Source organism: Rhea pennata, chromosome 4 (genome assembly GCF_028389875.1).
Source record: "Rhea pennata isolate bPtePen1 chromosome 4, bPtePen1.pri, whole genome shotgun sequence".
NCBI classification, from domain to species: Eukaryota; Metazoa; Chordata; class Aves; order Rheiformes; family Rheidae; genus Rhea; species Rhea pennata.
The window spans coordinates 71360522-71386098 of NC_084666.1; the positions used below are offsets into that span (position 1 = coordinate 71360522).

The following is a 25577-nucleotide window of genomic DNA, read 5'->3' on the forward strand; positions in this document are numbered from 1 at the left end:
TACTTATCTGAAAGATGTAAGATGAGTTTAATACTCGTTGTCGCCGTGCTGGGAGAAGTTATTTATTCGTTTTTGTCAGGGAGGGGAGTAGGAAGAGACAGGGATAAAGGCACATGACAGGTATGATCAAGCAGAACTCCTGCATGTATTGCCAATGCTCCTTTCAGTGGGCATCTTCTCAGGAAATATCTGGAGCACCATCAGAATTAGCTTTCTGCTGCATTAACTTGGATGTTTTCAGCCAATTATTCTCACATATATCACAGTAATAACAAAGTCATTTCTATTTCTACAAATTAAATCCCAGTGATTAGCTGATTAAACATCAGTGCAATCAGTCAGCAGGTAGCATCAATACATTTGGAGCAGTATACTAATTGAGTATCTTAGGACAAAAGAACGTATGATTAGTATGCAGAACAGGTGAATTTTCCTTCAAACAAAAGAAAAATCAAAACAGCGTTAATTACACAACCATCAAATCATAAGGTTATGACTAGTGCTTTTCTTTTACTGAGTGCTACATGGTGGTCAGGCTGAGCCAGAGCACACATTTCAAGGGAACTAGAGCTCTTGACTGGCTACTGAAGCAAGCTCAGTAGATAAAAGAATTTGAGAAACTGCTGTTTCATGACAAAAAGTCAAGGCCTAAAAGGGGAACTCCCAAGGGGCCCAATCCTGCATTTCAGAGATGTCACTGACATGGTACGCTGCTGAAAACAAGAATGCGGGGAAGCCTAAGAAAACTGTTACAATAGGCCTAATGACATGAAATCCAAAGAGTATAGTCGCACCCTCAAGCACTTCTGGTTTGTAATATAATAAAGAGAATTTAAAGAATCTAGTCACTTTTATAGAGCGTAGAGTATTGTACACAGTCTGCTTTCCTTAACGAACCATTGTGTTAACACTGTATATAATCCTATCATGTTTTGGCTGGGTTTATCACTGCACAAGTGCTGAAAATTCATCATTACTGTCCACAGCAAAGACCTTTGAGACAGAAATGTCCCAGTTCTCTCATTTGGGCTAGAAAAGTAAGTCACTACTTGATCTTGAGTAAGTTATCTTACTGATTTTACTGATCTGCAGACCTCTTTTGAAACACAAGCACATATAAGGAATAGTGCTCTGGGACTCTTTTCCAGCAGAAAGTATGTTTTATTTTTAAAGTCTTCTTAGTCAAAAGGGGAATCTTATCAGCATTTGACTATTTTCAATCGCATTTCTACAGTTCTTGTAAACAAAATAAACAAGAACTGCAAACAAAGCAGCTGAAACAAAAAGTTGAAGTTTGTGAAGACAAATGCCCATTAAACCCCTTGTTCTTTCATTCCTTCTTCCAGAGAAATAAAAACACTTCCTGATCAACTCAGTAACATTGTTTTAGTACAAAACCAAGATCACAGTTTCTCTGGATAATATTTTTGCTTAGTTAGCCAGCAAATGCATGATAAGAGTAAAAGGGTGGGGAGAGAATGTGTTCGTAAAGAGACAGACAGCACTTCTGTATACCAACAGATTTATCATTCTGTATTTCCAGAAATTAAAACTCCCTTTTCCAAATCATCTACTTTCCACATAAGAGCTCTGCCTGCTAGTTTGTACATCCTGCCAAGGAAAAGAAAATAGTCAAGAAAAATGTCCCCAGAAGGCCAGCGGGTCCTGACCTGACTGCACAGCACAGGCTGGCAGGAAGCCACGAAGCACTGAGTCACGCCATTCCTGCAGATGCATTTGGAGCACTGACCAAGACGCCAGTCTTCTCCATCCTGGAACAAGTGGCCATCAAAGGAGCAGGACTCTAAGAGAAATTTAAGATATTGGGTAATTCTCTTTTCACGTCCTTTAATCCCTTTACATTACCCATTCCGCTTCATCGCAAGCACATATGCTGTTCCCAAGGGGATACCGAGTTCTGTATAGGCTTGCTACACAACGCACTGTGTTCTCTGGCAGTCACTGCAGCTTCTCACTTGCTGCAACAATTTCACACCGTTAAAGTCTGTCATCTGTTAGCAGGTGCAGTTGTTGCATACAGAAAGGAACTACAGCAACATGGGGATATTACATTCCTCTACTTTGGGGAAAGAAGAAAAGAATGCATTTAAAGAGTCCTTATTCACGAATACGCCTATGGCACAATGATATCTTTGAAAACAAGCCAGAGTGATTAGAATAATTAAAACAGATTTTGTGCATCTTAGAATTCAAAATCCTCTTTCTCAAAGTAGCAAATATTTACAACAATTCCAACAGTTTTCAGGGGCTTTAAGCTGGTGAATTAAGAGCTCTGGCTGTATTGCTCTTACTGGATTTGAACAAGAAGAAGCATCCAACAGCTCAGGCCTTTTTGAAACTTGCAGCATAAATCTGCAAGTGCCAAGAGTATCCTCACTACACAGGAAATATCTGCGTTCTTTTCCCTAAATCATAGTCTCAAAAGCAAGGACAGAGCAATAGGCACATCTGTTCACTGCCTTTGGCCTATGGGTGAAGCCCTTACAAATGTAAATACAGTAACAGGACAGAAAGAGAATTAAGAGACACGCTTGACCTAGGTGTTTTCCCAATAGAATTGTGTAAGAAAAGAAAACTTGCCCAATCTGGGGACTAAAAGGAGATTTCCAGCTAGTTATCTACTGCTCCGATCACTGAAGCCAGATGGTGCCCCATTCTCACCAGATACTCACCGCCAAGGCCCACACATTTGGGACAGCAGGCTCCCTGAGCAGTGTACTGCAGCTCCCCTCTACTGCAAGCAAGGGCTGGGCAGACCTTGGCAGTGCAGTTCACCTTCCTGTGGGCACAGGAGCACAGGACACATCCAGAGCTGGCCCACTGCGTGCCATGCTGCAATGCACAAAAAAAACACACAAGAGACACATGCATAAATCTAGCTCCTAAGGAGACCTGCAAATTATCTTCTCTTGGCTGAGCCACTCTATAGCACTGTTTAGCTTTCCTCTTTTGCAGGCCCAGCCAAGCCCTGTACATTTTAGCCCTTGCTCCTGGCTGCACTGTTGGGACAAAAAAGCAGCAAAAACTAGGACAGCAGCAAACTTGGGGATTAGCCTGATTTGCCTTCTTGCTGCAGGGGGGAAACCAGCAATAACCCACCTCTGAAGTCCCAGTCTAACGGGTACACCCTCTTTCCATCACAGTCTGCTGGGAGGACTCTTTAGAGACATTCTTCAGCTGTCCCTGCATGTTTTCCACAGAAATGTTCAAAAGGAGCCCCAACGCACACCTGACCGCAACATTGAGCCCCATATAATTAAGCACTTCACTGTAAGTAAAATCTCGTGAACAAATTATTGAAGTAACAATATTCTTATCCTGAGGCAAAGTGAAAAAAATCTGGCCCCCAGAAGAAACATGTTGATGTACTGCAACGTTCTCCAATAAATGGTGAATGTTAACTTTTACAAAACATGCAATACTATCAGGCTTGGAGAAAAGAGCTCTTGTCAGATGGAGTATACCGGTTTTCTTGATGGAGCTACCACGAGGGCTGCTACCTAAACACCTCTAGAATGAAGTTTAAGTTATAAAGCATTACTCTGGCTTAGTGGCAAAAGATAAAACATTTTCTTTGATCTAATCGGTGCTGACTATCAGGATGAGACTTTCTGTGGCCAAAAAATTGTTTCATGTCCACCTCACCCTGGAATCGGGTGATACACATGACTATAGGCACAGGGTGATATTTATTCTCCTGAGTCGGGTCCCAAAAACAGGCTTATAAAGAGCGAAAGGTATGAACTAGCATACAGTAATAGTAACAACAAAAAATACAATGTAATATGATATATTATAGTATCACCCAAATCACACCTACAAATAAAGATGAGAAGAGGATGGATGGGCCCTCCTATTCCAGTCTTTTCTATCTTGCTCATAACAGATCTGTGCTGGTCATGCTGCCCCACTAAAACAGACAGCTACCACCACCATCTGAGGTTTTAGAGTGTACCAGACATTCAAAAGTACTTGGCATTTCACCAGTTTCCGAAGATTTGGACATGACTGACTTCTTGTCGTACTGAAAAGTCCATAAGAGATTAGAGACCTAGACTCTAGGCTCACAGTTAAAACATACTTCTCCATTTGCCTATTGTTCAGCATATGTCATTAACTACTCCTATGAATCACCATATTTTCTTTCCTGCAGACACTTAGTCTTACTGTTTTGGCCTCTCAGGTCCCCTAGGTGCAACTACATCCTGTAATGTGCTTCTTGAATAATTCAGGGTTACAATATGCATAATCCCAGGCTCATGACAGCAATCAATTTCTACCAGCATAAATTGCTGCTGATTGAAGAACTTTCTTTCAGGACAGCTAATGTGTCAAGTTCAATGTATTTTTGCTTCTCCTAACATTACTATATTGTCTCAGACACTCACAGAAACAGCAAAGTGAATGAATGAGTAGAAAACTTTCTCCCCTTAAGCCAAACAGGACACACTATCGCTCAGTGACACATTATCTTTTCACAAACCCTGCATACTGAACTCACTATATATTACATTATCTGATAGTGACAGAATATAGCTGAGATGGAAAGAGTGACAATGAACAATTCTTTTTCCTCATGTCAGCTAAGCACCCTTCACTGACATGAAGCAAGTAGTCAGACAGCTAAAAACCAGAAAGGAATGCCTGGGTTGAGGAATGTGACAGAGCACTCACGCCATGGATCTGTCCTTCATGCTGGCAAAATCCTTCAGCTCGCGAGGCACATTCGGGGCAGCACTTGTTGGGGGCTATTTGGAGCACTTCTCCCTAGACAGATACAAAAATCCAATAAGCAGTGCACATGAAACAGAAAGCTAAACCCGAAGGGACAGACAGGGGATCTCGAAGGACACCACTGCTTTCAGTTTGAAGATCTAATGTGCTAAGAGAAATATACAATGCTGTTACAGAAGATCCCATTGTCAAGAGATGTCGCATCGTCTTGGGATGTTGAATTTGACATTTTATGGTCAAAACTGCCGTAGGAGAATTTGAAGAATTTGGAGAACTCTGTAATTAGAAAGTCCCCAGCAGGACTAGCTTTCAAGCTAGGATGAAGAATAGCTGGAAAACATTTATCCAAGACAAAAACAGGAATTATTCAGTGAAGACCCTCTGAAGAACACATTACAGTCGTAACAAATTTTATTAAATAATATTTTCTACATGTACAGGATGGACCTCATTCTAATGTTTCTCTATATCAGAAGCACAGCTGACAAGCAGAAAGAATATGCATCCAGCAGCTGTACTTCCTAGGTTCAACAACCAGCACTTCTTTGAACAATGGTATTTGAAAACCAACTATCGACCACTTCCAACTACAGCACACACTCACACTCTGATGATACTGCTAACACTTTGGTTTGCCTGTTCAAAGGACTTGGCAAGCTGCCTGTCTACTACATTATGCTGGCAGTAGGAACACAGATGATGCTGATGGAAGGAACTGTCTGAGGTACGACATCAGACCAAGGGCAAAACACATCAGGAAAGACATCAGCCAACACCAGGAAGGACCTTAGCCTCCCTTTCTTGAAAGGTCTCCATGGACTCTGCAAACAAAGATCCCACATTCCTTCCAGCGCTCACACCTGTGCGCTAAATCTCAGACCTGGCACAGTGCCCAATGGACACAACAGCATAAGCTGTCGCAGCATCTTATTTTGCAAGGGCCCCACTCAGGGCAACAGCACCAAGAGCCCTTGGCACCACCTGGGAGATATCACAGATCTCTCAGTATTTTTCCCCTACAGATTTATAAATAAATAAATAAATAAATAAATAAATAGGACCATACAATTTTAGTTATCTGAGTACAGCAGCTAGAGAAGGAAAAAAATGAAATAAAAACAAAAGTAGAGAAGAACATCACAGGTTCAGGAAATGAAATGAAGAAAAATTCTACCTATGAAGTCACCTTCTTTAAAATACTGTGAAGGTGCTTCTCAGGAGAAATATTCCGTCCTTGAAAGGGTACAACCAACTTCTAAGGCATTGCTCTTGACCAAAAGGGAATAATTATTTACTGTAACATAATAAAAAATGAAGATTGTACAATACAAAAACACTGTCTTACCTGTCACCTCTTTATTAATATGATAAAAACCACCAGAATCATTTGAAAACATCATAAGTTTTCTTTCTAAATTTTCTAAAAGAAACAGTTTAATTTTTCAAATTGTAAAAGGCTTCTCACTTGAAGGTTTCCCTCAATGTCATATTTTTATAAGGCTGAACACAAAATAAAATGTTTCATTTAGATTAAACCATTAAACCTCATTCAACTGTGAAGCTGGTAAGAAGAGAAATCACTCTGGGTTTTTTTTTCCTTAAATCACACAACAGAAATAATTTTCACTGATTTTCCATCTACCTAATACATTTTTTTTTCAGTTTGCCTGTGCATGAAGAATATATGCACACATAGCATTAGGTTTTAATATACAAATGTTTAAAATACCACTCGTATCACTTTTTGGAGAGACTGCCAGTTTCTGCTCATGTCTTGTTGCTGTAAACAAGATAGGCAATGTTTACAGAAATCTCACAATAAGCAGATAAGAAATAAACTACAGAGTCTCTGATCTCATTATCTGTGATCAGTTTATGCTTGAAGGATGATCAGATTTATTTTTATTCTGAGACACTTGATAACTCTTCTCATCATTAAAGTGGCCAAACCTTTTTGAAATACTAAATTCTTTGTCTTGATGATTTCCTGTATCAAGGAGTTGCAGTTTTGTTTTACACTCTGTAAATCTTTTTCTCTTTATAAGCCTTATAGCTGCTTTCCATTTTCATTTAACCTTATTGGTTTTTTATGAATGACAACATATTTTCTAGCCCATTCATTATTAGCTGTTCAATGACAGCACTCTTTTTTCTCCCTCCTCTTTAGCACAAAAATCCTAATATTTCTGTTGTCCTTTAATCAATATACAGTCTTAATAAAGGATAAAAATAATAAGGATCAAAAAATATTTCACTGTTAATGCTGTCATATAGGAAAACATTTTAACCTGCTTCATAAAGCTATGTCATTTTTGTATTGGCAGGGCCTCTTTAAAACACTGATTTTCATTGTCATTCATGTGCACTACCCCAGTAATCCAGATGCTAATGTAACACCACTTCTGTGGCCAATTAGCTATAAGCGTTAATGAAGGCTCTAACAGAGAAAGATAAACAAGGGACAACGAAAGCTTAACAAGCACCACAAGGCACAAGAAACTAAGACGACAGAGGATCTCAGCTCTGTTGTTGTTCATCAGAGTGGAAAGCGTCCATCTGCTTGTTTGACAGTGACCTGGCTCCATGTTCAAATGAAGGGTGATTAGAAGCTGGGCTCACGCTGGGAGGTCCAAACGCAGCTCAGGGCCTTCCTCGGGGACCAGACCGCCCTTGGAGCACAGGCAGCCTGCAAGCCGTCCAGCACCAAGCTCTGGTTGTAACGCTGGCAAGGACACAAAGACTTCACACACTGGGCTTCGCCTGTGTTTTCACTCCACAGGCTTGCACCAATGAGAAGCGAAAGGGCACGGGGACTATGTCTGACCCTGGGCAGTCACACACACCCTCAGAGACAAAGATTTCACTGGTCCCTTTTGCTTCCCCCAAGTCCTGCAGTGGATCAGACCCTCAGGTTCCAAGAAAGCTACACAGAGGAAGCCGAGCACAGAACGCTGACACAGTGGCATACAGAGATGCATAACTAGTTCCCCTCTGCCAGTGCCACCGGGGAAACTCCTCCTGCTGCATCTTCTTGTGTCCCAGTTAATACAAGAGCTTTGCCTCCACAGGGACTGTAGATTCAACTGCCCATGCCATACTTCTACATGTCACACACTGTGCAGGTTCCAACACAAGGATTTTGACAAGCCCGTAATTATTGCAAGGGTTAAAGGATGGGGAAAGCAGGAAAATCCAGAGTGATCTGCCGTTTCTCCCACTGCACAAAAACAGACCAGCAGGTGTTTGGGTAGTTTCAGCCCCTTACCTTCTGAAAGTCACACAGTGGGTGTTTGCAGACAGTAGGTTCACAGGTGACAATATTGCTATGGCAGTTGCAGGCCTGGCAAGAATCTGGCTTCCAAATTGTGTTGTTCTGCAAACAAACATAAGTTTTAAATTAGATCCATTTTCTATAAACCAGTTTAGACTGTCCAAACTGCAGCTGCTGCTATGACCAAAGCTTGCACTAAGGCACCTGAGTCAGACTTGAGGCCATCCCACACCTGGACACACAGCTGTGGCAGCAAACAGCACTGTGTGAGAATACAGGTAAATACTGACACCCTTGACACCCAATGAGCTCCCAGCTGTTGAATGAAGTATTTAAAACTTTGAGCCTGTAGAAACATGGAAAGAAAATGTTCTCTCATCAAAACTACAAAAGAAACTGTGCTCATTACTTTAGGCTGTGAGATGGAAGAAAAGGTCTAAAGAATATACCATACAATTAAACTGGTGTAGTCAAAAAAAAAAAAAAAAAAAAAAAAAAGCTGAATGCACAGCCAGGTATAAATAGGCTCTATACAATCTTTTTTTTTTTTTTTTTTTTTTTTTTTCCCAAAAATGTCATGGAGGGAACTCTAAGCAGACAGGCCAGCAGATTTGGAAATAGGTGTCGTCATCACTCAATCAGTGCACTCAACTGGAAACCCACAGCTAACTTGCAAGTGTTTTCACCACCCCTTCTCGACCCTTTTCCATTTCTTCAGCACTGAGGTCATGATCTGACACCACCATCATGCTTTCCTAAGCCAGCTCCGGCCTCATCCAGTTGTTTGGATGGTTGCCAGACTAGGAGTTTTCCTTGCCTCCTGCATGTTTCTCCAAGGACTGAGCATTTACTTGGGACTCCTTACTTTGGGTAGGATTTTTGCAAAACAAAGCTTCCCTTCTCTTTACTCCTGAACACTAACTTCCAGCCATGGTGACAGCAAACATGCTTTAGTGATTTACTCCAATAAACTAATTTACTCACACTGTAAAGTACTACTTAGGCAAATTAAGATAGGAAAACCTGATCAACCTTTTACTAGTAAGAACACATTCTGGGCTAACTGCTAAAGCTGTTAAGCACATTGATAAAACACTCAGATGTGCCCTAAAGGCCCATTAAAGAGCTAAATGAGACCAAAAATCTTTTGAAAAATCTGGCCACTTGTTTCGGTGCTTACATAAAAGCTGCCTTGTGCCGGGCTATGCTAAAAATTGCACTTAATGCGCCACAAACAAGTCTGCAAATGATGGGGACAGTCAACACAAAGCTATCTTAAAGGTTTTATTGCATCTGCGTGATTTAAAGGGGGCACTGGTGGAGGCGCTCTCATATTTGACCCATTCTGCATGCAGGGCAGACTGTCGGGCAGAAAAGCCCAACTCCCTCCCCTTCGGTCTATGTCAAAACGAAACTGCTTGCTCTACAATACTGAACCAACAGTCCAAATCCACCTGCAGCAGGATAACGATACTAATAAGCCATTATTCCTGTTCAGTGCCTTACAAAACCATTTTGTTCGTATCAAACCATACTGTTCACACACGGGAAAGTTTATGCACGACCAATGAGCTCTCCAGCAGCATCATGAATTGAAGTAGATTCTCCATTACAGCGAGTGGCAACATCAACCCCAAGCGCAGTCAGAGACGGCAGTAACGGCACAGCTCGTGACACAAAGAATCAGCCTGACAAAGAGAGAGAGTCATTTCTACTCTGATAATACAGCTGGCTCTCCTCTCACATACGCCCAGCTGTGGCTGTAGAACAGAAACACAGAAACCATTTTTGCTAGCAGATTCACCGTATAGTTATAGAATCAATTCAGAGCAAGTTACGCGCACATAAAGCTTTAGTAATACACACATGCTGTAGTTAATTCTTTCTGTTCTTTTTAACAAAGCTTCATCATACTCAGATATATTCTAAGGCTCAGGGTAACACCTAGAGCTCCAAACAGCTTTCCACTTGCAAAATGTCACGTTTAATTTCTGATTAAATCATTTTATTTATTTATTTATTCATTCACTTGTTTGTTTCCAGCTGGAAGGAGAATCCCAAAATAGCAGGTGGCAAAGAAGGAAATTTGGGCCAAAATGGTATCAATATTGAAGAGCATCCTGCATTTTTAAACTCATTGGAAGAAAAAGTTAAGGTCTCAGAAGAAGTTGTCAGCTTCTGGGTAAGCACTGGGCACAGCAGGGAGGGGAAAGGAAGAGAGCAGATTTAGTGCCTCATCATTTTGCAAGCATAATCACATGGGGATGTACGTATGGCTGCCCACAAGGGACAGCTGTGGCTCTTCTAAGTCTTTACCCTATGGTCTCTCTGCTTTATAAAACAAGAAATATTTCCACAGTGGGAATATTTACAATAGAAATATTTATTGGAATCTGAATTGGAATAATAGCCAAAGGGTTCATATGGAAAGCGAGCAGTACAAAGCTATTCTCACTCACATTCTGAGATCCAAATGCTCAAGTTTCTGATAAAACAATGTTCTATCTTCTCCCTCCCCCATTTTCTATTATAGTCCAAGCAGGCTGGTTCCTGTCTGTGAGCTCTAATTAGCTTTTTCTAAAAACATCATGGGGTAGGCTCTGAAATAGGTCCCAAGCCACTTGGTTACGCTTGGAATCATCTGCACTTGTCCATTTTACACATTTGCCAAGTAACAGACAAAATCTGCACATCACTTCAGAAAATCTAAGAAATCAGACTCTAGCTGATAGTCAGGAAATCACTATTTGGTTTTTCAGATGTGATAATCTTCCTTCTAGTTCCACAGACCTCTATGTTTGGCTTTTTTTGATGATCAAACCTTTACTTTAAGGTTCCTAGCCATGGAGCTACAGACCTACACTCAGGTTGGAAAAGTCAGACTACAGTGATTTTACTGATTTCTCTACAGAAAGGTGAGGATTCTAGTCTCTGTAACACTACCAAATATCACAACGCAATAGCTACAGGAAACCGAGCAAAAAGCAACTCTCAGGCTACGGGCCATTTAAAGTACAAAGCCTTTTAATTCCTTTGAGATGGGGCAGAAAATCATAACATATTTCCATAAACAAAGTAGAAACGCATAAAAGGACGAGGAGATTTTTGCAACAATTTCTTGTGGTGGTCTGGCTGGGTGCAGACAAATGTAGGATCAAATTCCAAACTGATTTTAATGCGCTCCCTGTTTACATTGTAGCTAACAATGCTAATATGGAAAAGCCTAGAAAGATATATGTGCCTATATGTAGAACTATTAAGACCTGGAGAACACAAAATGTTATCTTTCACTGCTAGTATTTCATTTTTTTTCCTTTTCAAACATGAATCTATTGCCAAGACAACCAAACATTAGCCAAAAGATTGTGAATGTTCTTCCCAGTTTTGCCCCTCTCTGTGAGATCTTCGGCAACTCAGGCTAGGATAACATGTCTGAAAGAGATGCAGGAGCCTCGGTCACATAAGAAAGGTTCCTAAGTCACTTCACCAAAGGGAACTGAGATATCAATCACCCAGCTGCAAAATGAGGATCCTACTTACCGATCCTGCACGGTGTGAGGCTGCATGTATAGCACTTACAAAGAAACTTGAAAGCCCCCAGTTATTACTGTTTCAGAGACAAAGCAAGGCTGTTCAGCACACACTCAAAGAATTGCTGTAAATCCTTCTTACATCTTCTCTAAGGCACTATATCTCAGTGGACCAATTATCTACTACAATTTAAGTGTGGAATTCCTACCCTGTTAAGAGTATACTTTTATCAGTGGATATTCAAAGAGCTTTTTCCTTACAGTACTAATATAATTAGCAGTATAAATAACAAAATACTACGCACAGAGCACTTTGAAGAAGGGAAGCACTCTTTAAGTGTCAAATAGTCCTAGTATAATTAATAAATTCTCTGAATTTTCTATATCAAAAGAACAAATGATATACAATTCAGCTGAACTTTATAATGCCAAGCTAGAAGAAGAGATATACCTGAATTAGTTGTTTGGCTTGCACAACATGGGCCAACAAAGCAGAACATGTTCCCACGCCTTTAGAGCTTACAGGCCCCCAGAGAGGAGACAAACTAAAATCCAAAACGCAGCACGAGTTACATACTAGGTTTGGAGAATATGGATGAGGAGAAAAAGGTGGGAGACACGATGGAAAGATAAGAAGAGAAGAGAGGAAAAGCAAGACAGTAACAGTCACTGCAAAAGAGGTTTGAAGCAAAGAACAAGCTAGAGAGAAAAAGAGCAGACAGCAGAAGGGGGAACCCGGCACAGCAGTAAGCCCTCATGGCTTGCTGTTGTCGTACTGTCATGTTAACTGGAGGACAGAAAGACCTATATCTTTATGAATATGGCTTTTTTGACTGAATATCACAAATTTATATAGCTGCATCTGTTCTTCCTCTACCTCAGGAATGAAAAACATCAAATTAAAAATAATTGGACTCTGCTATTAATACAAAACAAAAAAAAGCCTCAGTAATTCGATCAAATGGAGCTTAACACAGGATGCTGTTTCACTAAATAACAATCTGCTTTATTGTGGTGCAGTGACTGAGGAAATATGAAGCCTGCAACAGCTGTTTCGTCCCCCCCCCCCACACACACACACGCTTTTCTTATGGCTTCATGAAAATATTCAGCCAATCCATAAAATGCCACCAGATGTTGTATCCTCCACTGTAACATACAAGACTCAGCACTGGTCATCTGGTTGGTGGTGGTGCTGGAATTGCCAAGCAGGGTGAAAACAAGAATCTACAGCTGAAGAGGCTAATATCAGCCAGGAATCAAATCTGCGACTTTTACTTTCCTGCTGCAGACAGTAAGGTTGCTGTTGTTCCTCACGTGCCCCACCGATTACACTTCTGCTTCCTGTCGTTAACTTTCAAGGGAGCTGCCCTGTCTCCAGGCCAAGGGAGGCACACGAGGGTGGCACCTTCCCTTCGGGAAGGCGGGTGCCGCACCACGGCAAACCCCAGGCAGAGGAGCTGCGGCTCTGCCGGAAAGGACGTTACCAGCAAAGCAGCCGGTCGGAGCTCTCCCCAAGAGACGCAGCAGCCCGCACAGCGCCTGGAGTCTTCAAAGGCCCAAGAAGGCAGCCTTGGATCTGCTTCAAATGTTGCTCTCCGCCAGAGACAACTACAGAAGGGCAGGTATTGGATGTCTTGGAAGAAGATTAGGTTGCTTTGTTGCAACTACAGGCAGAAGCCAGAGCAATTACACTTCTGGTAACAATTACCAGCATCACCCGCCAGCTGCCAAGTGAGGAGACTTGGCAGCTCAATAATACTGCTTTCATTTATCATTTCCACTCCAATTAGCTGACAATACCAGGCAATTGGTAGAATAAACCCAAACCTAAGGGAAGTTGACAGAACGCTATGTGGTCTGCTAATGGAGCAATGAAGAGATGAAGTAATTCAGAGACATATAAATGATTCCCAGTACCCATTCAGGGTTAGACTTTATCTTTCATAATAGGGAATTGTTGCCAATGCTGAGTATGTTTTCAAATCTGATATGTCCTTGCATGTAATGAAACTCTGTTGAAAATGGTCTTTTAATGGGCTTATTATAGCTGGCATATAAGCAGAACAACACGGGAAAGGCTTAGTCTCTAAAACCAACCCAAAATCCAGCTGACCTCAGTGGATATATATATTCAGCCTGGCGTTCCTGCTACAGAGCAGTGCCGGCAGAATATACAGCTTGATTAACAACATGTTAATATTTTGTTTCAGGAACTGGGAACAATTAATCCCCATCCTCAAATCCGAGAATTTAGAAGGTATACAAATTAAAGCAAGGTACCACATACGGTTCATTAGCCTGTTGCTTTTCTAGATTTTCTAATTACATCTTTCATCAGTTGTCTAGGCCTTTTACAGGAGAGAAAATAAAAAAGAGGCTACAAGCAAAATTTCATAGCAGTCCTAATTGATCTCAGAGACAGGAGGACTACAAAATAGATATTCTTAACTCACTTACGTGCTTTTGCATACTTTATCCTATCTTTCATAAAGACACAAAAGCAGTCGCTCTGAAAGAGCTCAGACAAATGAATTCTCAGTGAAGAAACAGGCTACATAACTAAAATAAAAGGTTTTAAATCATTGGTTATAATCACGGTTTAAATCAGCATACAGAAATCGTGATTTAGACCTACAAGTTCAATTATTTTTCTGTAGCCTTGTTCCTCTGTAATAAAGGTTAACGCTGCCTGGTTGGTCACCATTAAAACGTATCCATCTGTATTCAAATACAGCCTTTGCACAAACCACTGCACATTCTTTCCTGACTGGAAGAAGCAATACTGCTACACACAACAATTTAAATGACTGTAGTTCAACACATATATATGCTGATTCTTATGCTTTCCTCCTCCTTTCTAATCAATTCATACCAGTATTTGCAAAATGAAAAATTAACACAAGTACCATTTTGAAGTACCCTTAATTAGTTAAGTAACTCTGTGATGAATATGAAAAGAAAAGAATTTCAAGAGAATGTTTTGCATTTAAAAGTGATTAATCACAAGCAACATAGTTGCACCACACTTTGAGATTTCAAGCCCGTAGATTGCAGCTTTACATGCCTATCTTTTACTCCTAAAAGAAATTTTTTTCCTTCCTTCTCAACACTTAATTTCTTTGCTTTGAAGGAAAAAGGATAAATTACTTGAATAAACTGCAACTAACAATTATTTGCTTGGCCTCTGCAAAACGAGCTACTATTTCCAGAAATTGGTTTAGCACTGTACTCCTTCTGTACGTTTACTGAAAAAAATCCACAAGCCATTATGACTTAAAAAACAGTATGACTTAAAAAAAAAAAAAAAAGAAAGAAAGAAAAAGACTGTAAACATACACAATTTGTTTTGTTTTTTTTTTTTTAATTTTAATGCAAATAGTTTTAACAAACTATAATAAGCTTCAGCCTTCTGGTTGTTGTAACTTCAAGAGTATTTTTTTCAAAACAAGTAGAATTTAAATGAAGAAATCTGTTCAAATTTTGTATCTTTTCATTTTCAAGTCTACTCTACTGCTTTTTTCATTCTGTATCTATGTATGCAGGTATCTGGCATAAATTTGAAAACATCAGAGAGTATGCTAAGCATGTGTTCAATATTAGCACCAATAAATAAATAAGCATATATTGAGAATAAACACCAATAAATAATGGATATTTGGAAGATCACAGTAACATGTGCTCTCACAAACTCTTCTGCAACACATGTCCAGAATCTGAGCAACATCCAAGGACTTAGCTTTTTTAGTTGTCACATTTTGTATTTGATCTCTTCTGTGGGAGTGAAAAATCAAGACCTTAACTGGGTTATAAAATCAGCAACAGAGAAAGTGGAGGTGAAAGGAGATGGGAAGAGAAAAAGCTTGAGTTTGTCTTTTCATTAGGTAAAATTCTGCTGGGTAAATCAATGTGGTCTATGTTCCAATTTTTTTTAGGCAATGTAGAGAAAGAACACCACCAGCTTCCTGACACAGTAGCAAAACCAAATGCCACAGAGAGAGGTATTTCCACAAATGACGCTGCTTTCCATGCAAACATGTTACTGAAAGCTGAGGCACAAAATCCAAGTCCTGACAGAAAGCACTGTGTTTGACTCTATTAATCTGGAAACACAATATCCTTGCCCAGTCATGAAAAAAATCATGCTGCATACAATAAAAAAAAAATATAGAAAATATTGCCTCAATAAGAGAGAGCCGGAAGACTGTATCTTCTTCATTAGACTCAAGCTCTCTTTCCCTCTTGAAAGAGATTATAATTAGCATTCTACATCTTTCTGTAAACCAATTGAGATTTCTGAAAGAAAATACACATTCAAATCCATAATTTTTAACATCCCCCAAACCAGAAAATTGACTTTAAAGTCATGAGATAATGAGGTTCTCTTGAGGCCTGGATGGTGCAAAGTGATCCCTTTTTTAAGCTTTTCTCCACAGTCACACAAGTAGGAATTTGGTTTTCTTCTCTCTCTCTCTCTCTCTTTTTTTTTTTTTTTTTTTTTTTTTTTTCCTGGACTCAAACCTGTTTTCAAAATGTCAGTAACTGGGTAAGTAGTATCTCAGCAAACACAGGAACCTCCCAGAAAATAATGAAAGCTGGCGACACAGAGCTGCTTTACGCTTAGTTGAAGGCTCAGGTTAGAAAGCCCTCCACCCAACACCACACAGCGCAGCTGTAGGGAAGTATGCAAACGTTCTGCCCACCTAACCACAGATAACACACTGCACTCCTAAAACAGTATTGCAGCAGTTAAGAAACTAAAAGTATAAATGCTTATAGTGAGTCATTCTTGCCTAACTCCATTTTTGCACAACCCGACTTCTTTCAAAAACATTTTCTTAAACACCAACAATATGGCAGGATACAGAAAATTTTGCCCAGAACAGCTTACAGTTTCCTTGCATGCTTTCCTCACACATTGGGACCATCTGTAAAAGGATGCAGAGAACAACTAATAGTAAAAGTAATTATTATAGGGAAGGGGTTACAATCCCAGTATCGCTGCACTCGGCGAGAGCAAAAGCATCTGACCCAGGAACTTGCTTTTGACAAGAGCTAAAACGAGACAGATGAGACTAGAAATACAGAAATACACAAATCAATACTTCTTCCCAAAACACTTCCTGTTCAGTTTACAGCTCAGAGGCTTCCCAAGTCAGAAGCAGTATTTCTGCATTCTGCATTTGCCCAGTCTCCCCTTGAGCTCATGTAAACTTTAAGCATCGACAACACCTTGCAGCACAGTTCCAGAGCTTGCTCACGCATGGAGTGAAAAAAACATCTCCCTCGTGGGGAGCTAAAAGATGTTCCGAAATAGGCATAAAAATAGGTATCAGGCAAATGATAGACTAAAATACTGGATCCTTACTGAGAGCAGATACTACCCCAGGACAGCACCTGAGAACAGCTTGGGGCAGCAGTGAAAGAATAAAGGAAAAAACCCAGAAGACCCAGGTTGAATGGTTGAATTTCTGCAGTGACTACTGTGACACCTCAGGCAAGATGTTTCTCGTGGCACAAAGTAAAAGATCCCACTCTCAGGAGACAGACAAACTGCCTTCCCAGATTGCAAGGAGCCTTGACAAGTTAACTTTGATGGGTGGCTTTGGATGAATCAGAGAAAAAGTAATCTCTGAATAAGTCTGTGAGAAGGAGCCATTTCACTCTGCTGCTACGTCAGTGGACCCCACAGCAGAATCCAGCTCTGCCTCCATCCCCTGGTGGGGAACAGCTTCACACCGTCTTTCCGCGAACCCTCACTGGAAAGGAGCTGGTGCCCTGGTGACCGAACCGGCCCAACCAAGAAGCAGCAGCACTGCTAATCCATGCCTCGCATCGCCGTGGCCATCGGGCCCTGAACAAACACCTCATGCACGTGTATTCGAGTTCGAAAATGGCCCATGGGGAAGTGATCATGAAACAAGAACAGGCTTGGGTTCACAAGCTTTTTTTTTCTTTTCTTATTTTTCCCTGACCATGGCTTGTTGTATGCCATGTTGCATGTGCCCAAGTTGGAGAAGCCAGACACACCAGCAACTCTCCTTAACAGTCAGATACGCAGTTGTGGTCCTTCTGTTGTTTTTTTCTCTCTGTTTATTCAAACATTTCATAATCTGCCAACCAGCAAGTTTCAAGTATCCTCCCCCAAAACGGCTCCTGAAAGGATCCCAGACTGGGAGTGTTTGATTGAACAGCTGTTGAAAATGAGGGAGGTAAGGGATTAATTTAACCTAAACTTGATCACAGCTTCACTTATAGCATTTATTGAGACATAATGGATTTTTTTGGAGCAGCAGGAGTCAGAATCTCCTGAGTGCAATGGAATACGTACACAGCACGCAAGTGCAGCTAAGGCAAAGTGCATCTTCACCTGCCAAAAGCACCAAGAAAGTTATATTCTATCCCCTTAAAAATGACACCACTTGTTAGAGAACTGAACATGTGAAAGTCGCCAGGATGTAAGTAGCCAATATTGAATGCTGAAGGCTGTAAAACTGCAGGTGAACTGTCAACAGCTGTGCACAGAAGCACAGCTTGAAAAAATTATCACAGATTTGAAATTGGCTATTAAACCAGCTTAATCCAGTGCACATATTATTAGGGATGCCCTGCAGAGCAGAGCCTGGCTATACTTTCTAGAAAATAGCATTGGCCTTTTGAGCATTAGTTCACATTTTCGAACAGAGAGCAGAATACCCTCTGTAGTTCCCCCACCACTATATCACATGATGATGCAATATTCCCAGCAGACTGTGTAACTTTAAATTCATCCTGTTGTGCTGCTGAAACGCAGGCAACGTTGGGTCAAACGCTTCAATGTCAACTGTATCTCGCCAGGGCAGGATGACCAAGATTGGCTAAAGCCTTTTATCCCCCTTCTAACAAAAAACATCAGGGCATGAAAATCACTGCAGCTCTGCCAATGGACTCGGTAGGAAAAGAAAATATATTTCAGCAAGTCATTTGTAATAGACCTTCCAAATACTCTACTGGGTGAAACATAACTCTATTTCCATTTCTTGAAGGCAATAACAGACTGCAGAGCAATTTTGCAGGCCACTTCTACAATTTTAATATATATTTTTACATATATATATATATATAAAAAATATTTTACATATTTTTATATATATATATATATATATAAAATAAATAAAATTTCCAATTCCAAGCTGGATATTTAGGAAGTATACATCTTTGAAAGCACAAAGCAAGGAATTACACACCTCAAATCCTACTATTGTTACTGTGGATCCAAGCATAGTAATCTTCCCTACAGCTCCCAGAAAATACAACTCTTTATGTCCTTATCTTTAATCTGAGCTCCCTACGCAGTAGATTAATAAACTGGTTCTTCTTTTCCTTCAAAGAAAGAAGGGGACCCCTGTGAAAGTCCTGCAGAGTCAGTCATTAATCTTTGTGAACAAGAAAGAGAAAAAGAAAAAAAAACAGATTTCATGGGCTGTCTTCATGTGCTCTAGTATTGTTTCAGGAGCCTCTCATTCAGTGGTGGCTGTCAAGATTTAAACGAGGTAGTAATTTTATGGCCAAACAAATTGAAATAAATGTCAGCAAAAGGTGTGTAATAGCCTAGTACTTTATTTGAAAACGTGGACTCAGTGTTGCAATCTGTTACAAATTATTAAATTAACTGACTTTAGCACGTGGAAACCATAAGCTCAGAAATAAAATTAGACTTAGAGCATCCTAAAAAGGGCAGTATGACATAGGCATTTGTGTGAAGGGAAGACGTCCGTGATATTTTTTGATAGAAAAGATACAAAAGATAACTGGCTCTCCGGATGTTTCACACCATCCATCTTTCACCTTATTTCCTCTATTTTATTACAAGCATTCTGCAGAGCCAGTGTCTAGCATTCCTCCTCATCAACTCCCCATGCACTAATTCCCCTCCACCCCCATAGAGAGAGGGTCTATCTTGAGGCAGTCACATTTGATGAACCAAAAAAAGTGTAACTAGATTAACAAAGACAACAGATAGTGTGTGAAAAACAGGTCCATCAATCTCTTATGAAATGTAGCTACCCAAGTTTAAACTTTAGATCCTTAAGTCCCGGAAACGCTAAGTAACAGGAACACAGAGAAGGCTCGCCCTTACACCTTCCCTGTTACTTTTACCCACTTCTCCGGACTATCTGCCACTAGTGAGGGAGTCGGACCGCTGGGCTGGTCTGTCCCAGCTCTGTGAGGACAGGCGTGTGATCCAAGCACTGCACTGTGAAATCAGGTTCTGCAATATGCCGCTGGCCAGCTTTCTCGCACATGCATGCCCTGCAGATCATCACTGGGCAATTCAAACTGAGCGGTTCAGCCCCAAAAATAAAATGAACTACTGGCATCTGGCTAGAGCCTAGTCTGAGATGACAGAGCAGGTAGAAAAAGACTGTTCATCCACAAAAGCGATGACTCTAAGTGAATGCACTTAGCATTTCTGACAAGAAGAGATGGTTTTCTATGAAACAGTAGGTCCAACAACATTTGCATTGAAGGTACTATTGGTAGTAGGGTGGAATAGCAGGTACAGTGCATGTCTAGAAGCAGAACAAATCAAGGCCCTGGCAAATGAAGGAGCAGTTTTCCCAAAAGATCAATCTAGGCATCCAAAAAATGAAAAAGGTTAGTCCATTAAGTGATTAGAAGGAATGGAAGGAGGCACTGGAGTGAAATACTGGGGCAGGAGGGAGTACTATCTTACGATAGATTAGTATCAACACTCAATAGGCATATGTAAAAAACAGTAACTCCTCCAGCAGTGCTTTGTTCCTTGTTATTTTTTGACTTAGGGATTACATCTGTCCAGCCATTATCTGCATTATCAGCACATTCTACTGTCTAGCAAGTGTGCAGGAAAACATCTCACACGCACACACTTCACCTTGAAATACACCAGAACTGACTTATCTTTCCCAGTTGCCTTAAGGGAAGAAGAAAAGGCACTCAGGTAGTGACATATATTTTAAAAAAACAGAACCTCCCACTGTAATTTCAGATTGTAATTCCCAGCAACATTATTGCTGGGCAAGAAAGGAAGACACAAAAAAATTTTCCTGTGCTCTTCCCCTCCTCCTGCATGTGCCACAACAAAAGCAGTAATCTCCTCCAGCACATAGCTGCCTAAGGGAAATTAGAGGGGCCTGGAATTGCAGTCCAAACCGTTTCAAAGACATGTCTTCAGCACCAGGGCTGCGATTGATTGCCAGTGCAGATCAAGAGCAACAGGTCCTCTCACAGTGTGTGAGGAAGTAGAAAAGAGTTGAGCTAAACATCATGGTCCCTATGTTCACTGGGTCCCGCACTCTCTAAAATTGATGTGTGTGTGTGTGTGTGTGTGTGTGTGTTTTTTTGTTTTTGTTTTTTACAGTTACAAAGCATACCCCATTCAAAAACAAGCTGAAGAGAACTACGTTGATTATCTCTTGCTCTAATAAAGAAAATATTCCATGAGTTTAAGGATACTCTATTCATTCTAGTGTCTTAACTTTCTCTGCACATGTTTTCATTAATGGAAGATTTTCCTACTGAATTATAATGAAGGCAGCACCAGGCCCTGCTTGGGGATTTTTTTACTGCATTTTTTAATCCTTTAGATTCTTTCCTTCCTCTTTATTGATTATTCAGCTTTTGGGAACTTTGTCTCTTGCACCACTAAACAGCCTTGCATAGCCTCACACTCATGGCTAGCTAGAGCGAAAGAGAAAAGTGAACACTGTGTGGTAAACTGCCTTGCACTGTGACAGCACGATCAATGAACAGGACATCACTTATCTTGAGAAAAGCCACTGAGCTCCAAGTCCACTGCTAGTCAGCCATTACGAAATCTGCCATTCAAGCTAACCTACCAACCAAAATATCCCTTTCTGATGGAGGACACCTTCAGCAGCAGAGAAAGTAACAACACTTGCTCTGCATGACAGGCTCAGAAGTTGGCCAGAAACAGAGTGGAAGACAGGACACAGTGAAGACAAAAAAAAAAAAAAAAAAAGATGGCAAATGACAAATAGATTGCTGAAGATCTAAGAAACAGAACTAGTATTACTGGTAATTTTTACCTGGCTTTAAGTCTCTTAACAGGACAAGATTTGACCTAATTTGTCCTTGCTGTCTCCAAGTTGAGAGAGAGCAAAAAAGTTCTACCTGACCACTAAGCTTTAATTCTTGGATTTCCAACTGCCAGGGGCAACTGCTCCTGTGAGCAATCAGTCACAAGCACTAACAGGCAATCCTAGAAAGAAACACAGACCTCACAGTGATGCAATGAAATATGTCCACTGCCCTGCAGTTTCCCTCTGAAATAATGAGCTCACAGCAGGGGGGTGAACTTTTAAGACCTCAGCCTAGTACTCAGCACTGCTGTACTCCGGGGTCAGAGAGGCTGCTGACGGCAAGCTTGGTATTCTGTTCTTTGTTCAAGTTACACGCTTCCAAAGCCAAAGCTCAGTATCATTTTTTCTGAAGCAAAAGCAGAAGCTTTGCTATGCCAGAATTGCTATCCATCAGGATTTTCTCTGAAATAAATCAAGGGACTGACTCATAGGACTGAAAATACTAACAAGATCCTGCTAGATCGGCTCTATGCCCTGAATTTCAGGTTGGCACCAAGTAGCTAGCATCAGAAAGGGCCACAAGGGCTCAGGAGGAGTGAGGGAGCACACAAGTGGTTAATGCCTCCAGGGAGGCAGTCACTGAGAGCAGGTGCAATGGAGGGAAGCAGCAACTACACAGCTGGAAGGGGCAGTCAGACAAACCATGATCCATTGCTCTGGGGGGAGGTAGGAATGAGAAACAGTTGTGTGAGGCATTTAAACTCCCTCTTATCAATCAGATAAAACATAAGCAAAAACATGATGCCATTGGAATCATGTTCCATGAGAAGTATGGTTATATTAGTTGGCATGACTGTCTATCACCCAGAAATAAATCATATTTTACATTGAAAAGTGGCAGCATCCAAGGCGAAATAAATTGCAGACTCTCTCAACCTCATGCTGGAAACAGTTCATTTTGCTTTCATTATTCAGAAGCACTTCATAAAAGGTTATGTCAAAAAAATTTATTTAAAATTGAAGCCTTGTAATCCTATCCCAAGTATATTTATTTTTTGACGTATAAAAATGTGTAACACCACAATTCTATGAACTGCTTTTCAAATGTAATGCCAGAGTGATGTCAGGAGTTGTTCTGAAAATAAATACAGCATGCACTTTGCACAGCTCTCCAATCTGCTCCCTCTACTACAGTTTTTCTTCTATAAAAAAGCCAATTTCAAAAAACTTGACTTTCCAGAATAGAAGATAGATAAGGGACAAAGATCACCATAACCTCTAAGGCTCATGCACATGAATTTCTCTCTCACCCCTTTTTCAGCACTTAACACCTTGCTCAGAATAAATCTGTGATAAAAGCTTGGGAATAATTTATATTTATATAATGGTGACTACAGCAGTAAGCGTGAGAAAAAGTATGTGCACACACACTTATCTAGACTTGAAAACAGACCAGGTGGTCCTTAAATCTTTGATGCTTACGGTTTAGAAAAGAGACAATTTTCTAATCAAATCACTTTATTCCTTTGCTATACTGCTGTCTCAATCTACAGGAGCACCTCTACTAACTATTTAGCAATGGCAAAACACGTGCATGCCTCCAACTTCACACTGAAGAGGAATATGCATATTCCCTCCTTCCTCAGTCATCCAAGAATGGGCTGAATGGACTGTAACTAACACCTGGAAGATTGCTTTTGTTATACTTCTGCTACAACCATGTACATTCTGTTTCCTTAATAAGCTTAAATGAATGCTTGCTAAGGTATTTTTTTTTTTCCAAAGCTCATCTCTTGGGTATATAAAGCTCCAGGCATCAACATTCACAAGCATTCAGAGACAAGAGGGGAGTTTTCATCACATCACTTTCAGTGCTGCTGTGGATATTTGCCAGTTTGAAGATTGCTCATTGACATGGTGTGAGTTAATTCTTGTCATGCTACTTCACACTTGGCTAGAAATAATTGCTGTCTCATTACAAATTTAATAATGACCCTGTGATATGGTATAACTCCTCTTTGCAATTTTCTTTTTTCCTTTCTTTCTTTAAAACACAAAAGAGATTAACTGCTACAGAGTCCAGGGATTTTTAATTATTTTTTCCCCTCAAAGGAGGAAATCCCATTTTTCAAGATAGGTAATTTTTGTCAGGTAGTTTTGATAGGGCTTTAGAAACATCCATACTATAGCTTGGATGTCAGGTCCCTGCACGATTCTGAAAAGTCTTTTAGTTTTCCTTCATCTGCATCTACTACAAAGTGGTCTGGGAAGAATCACATGCTTGAGACCTACCTGTGCCCTGAAAGATTCATGGTTTCCCTGAATAACGAAGGGACACAGGAAAATCACTTTATGGAATTCTTGTCTCTAGTGAATACATTAGGAATGACGAGCACAGCATGGAGAATGCCTTTCCTGTTCCACTCCTGACTTACCCACCTGCTCACAGGGAGGACTACAATCCACAGTTGTAGTGAATACAGCTGTAGAGAGAACAAGATATTAAATCTACCTTCCACCTCTACCACAGCCAAATACAGGCTGTGACAAAAGTCACAAAGCAGAAGAGCTGTCACACTCTTCCCTCCTTTAGGGTGAGAAAGGCACAATCCTGCAAGTAAACACACACGCTGCCAAAAGGGATAATCTGTTGAGAAAAAGTTATGGTGGGCAGACTTCACTTCAGTCTTTGCCAAATGGTGGCTGAGTAACACCATTTCAAGTGCCAAGACAAAACTGGATTTATTCCCTTTCTGCATGGGTGACTGCCACAGCATTTCATTCACTTTGCTACTAGCTGGTTACACCAAGAAAGAAATCTGGAAGTATTGCCCTGATACACATTAAAATCTATTTGCATTTTTTGCCTCCTTCTTTCAAGTTTAGCCCAGTTTCACCTCATCCAGATTTCTGCTAACTCCAGTTTGTGCAGAGCAGTCAAGCAGTAACACTGTAACAGGGCATGCAGTGTCTATTTCTAGCCCTAGACAAACAGGTGAAGTGGCTCTGCTGGCTGATGTGAGCAATACGGTCTGGCCAATAGTATGTTTTTTGGAAGGGTTAATCCTTCAATACCAACTGCCACTGAAATACAGGGAACCAGATCAAGCCAGAGCTCAGTCTAACCCAGAGACAATGAACAGCAGCAGACGGTCCAGGGGAAAGCACAAAGAACTCTGCAGCAGGTAGACATCTGCCTCTCACAGAAGTCCCACTCAGGTGCCTTGTAGCCCAAAACTGCATTAAGCCCACAGATAAAAGGTTTCACAACCCATGCAAGATGTTGCCTGCGCTAACTGCAGTAGTTCAGTAACTACATGTAGAATCTACCCCCCTCCTGAAAACCTGGTACATGGTTGGCTTCAAAGACTTCCTACAGCAATGATTGCCAACCAGCAGTGTGTGAAATAGGTTGGGTGAAAATGGCACTATTCCTCCATAATGTTCGAGTGGCATTTCCTAGAGGCACTTAAATACTCTTTGAATAAAGTGTACCATGAAAAACTCCAGGTTCTATCACTGGTCTGGCCACTCTGACCTACAGTCAGAGGGAGGAGAGGTCTCCAGCCACATAGCTATGCCTTAAAAAAACATTTCACACCTTCAATTCCCCACTTTCATCTTGCCTGATTAACATTGTGCCACAGATGCAGCTGATGGAACCTGCAGCCTAGAGGCTTCCTAGAAGAATCCCACAAGAGGTATGAATGTGACCTGATTACTTAGATGAACTTAATTATAAGACAGAAGGCCTTCAACAGAAAAGTAGGCTAATACTTCACTGCATGAGACTTATTTCTCCGAACACTGTGGCAAAACAGAAAAGAGCATTTGCAGAGCTGTATCACCTGATGAGTACTTTCAGCAACTTGAATCACAAGCCTTGTCTCAGTGCAACCATCTCTTCCAAAGACCTTGATGACTGGATGACTGGAGTTCTCTTCCCACTAAGGACTT

General features: G+C 40.7%; 1 protein-coding gene across 1 annotated transcript in view; it reads right to left on the reverse strand.

The window, feature by feature from the left end:
* FRAS1 (Fraser extracellular matrix complex subunit 1) overlaps positions 1–25577 on the reverse strand; it is a 179668-nt gene that overhangs the window by 107272 nt on the left and 46819 nt on the right. Inside the window, exons 3-6 of the mRNA XM_062574968.1 lie at positions 8021–8128; positions 4696–4788; positions 2694–2853; positions 1671–1804 (exon numbers count right to left, since the gene is read on the reverse strand). Of these exons, the coding sequence (XP_062430952.1) occupies positions 1671–1804; positions 2694–2853; positions 4696–4788; positions 8021–8128 (495 nt within the window). The remainder of the gene's footprint in view (positions 1–1670; positions 1805–2693; positions 2854–4695; positions 4789–8020; positions 8129–25577) is intronic.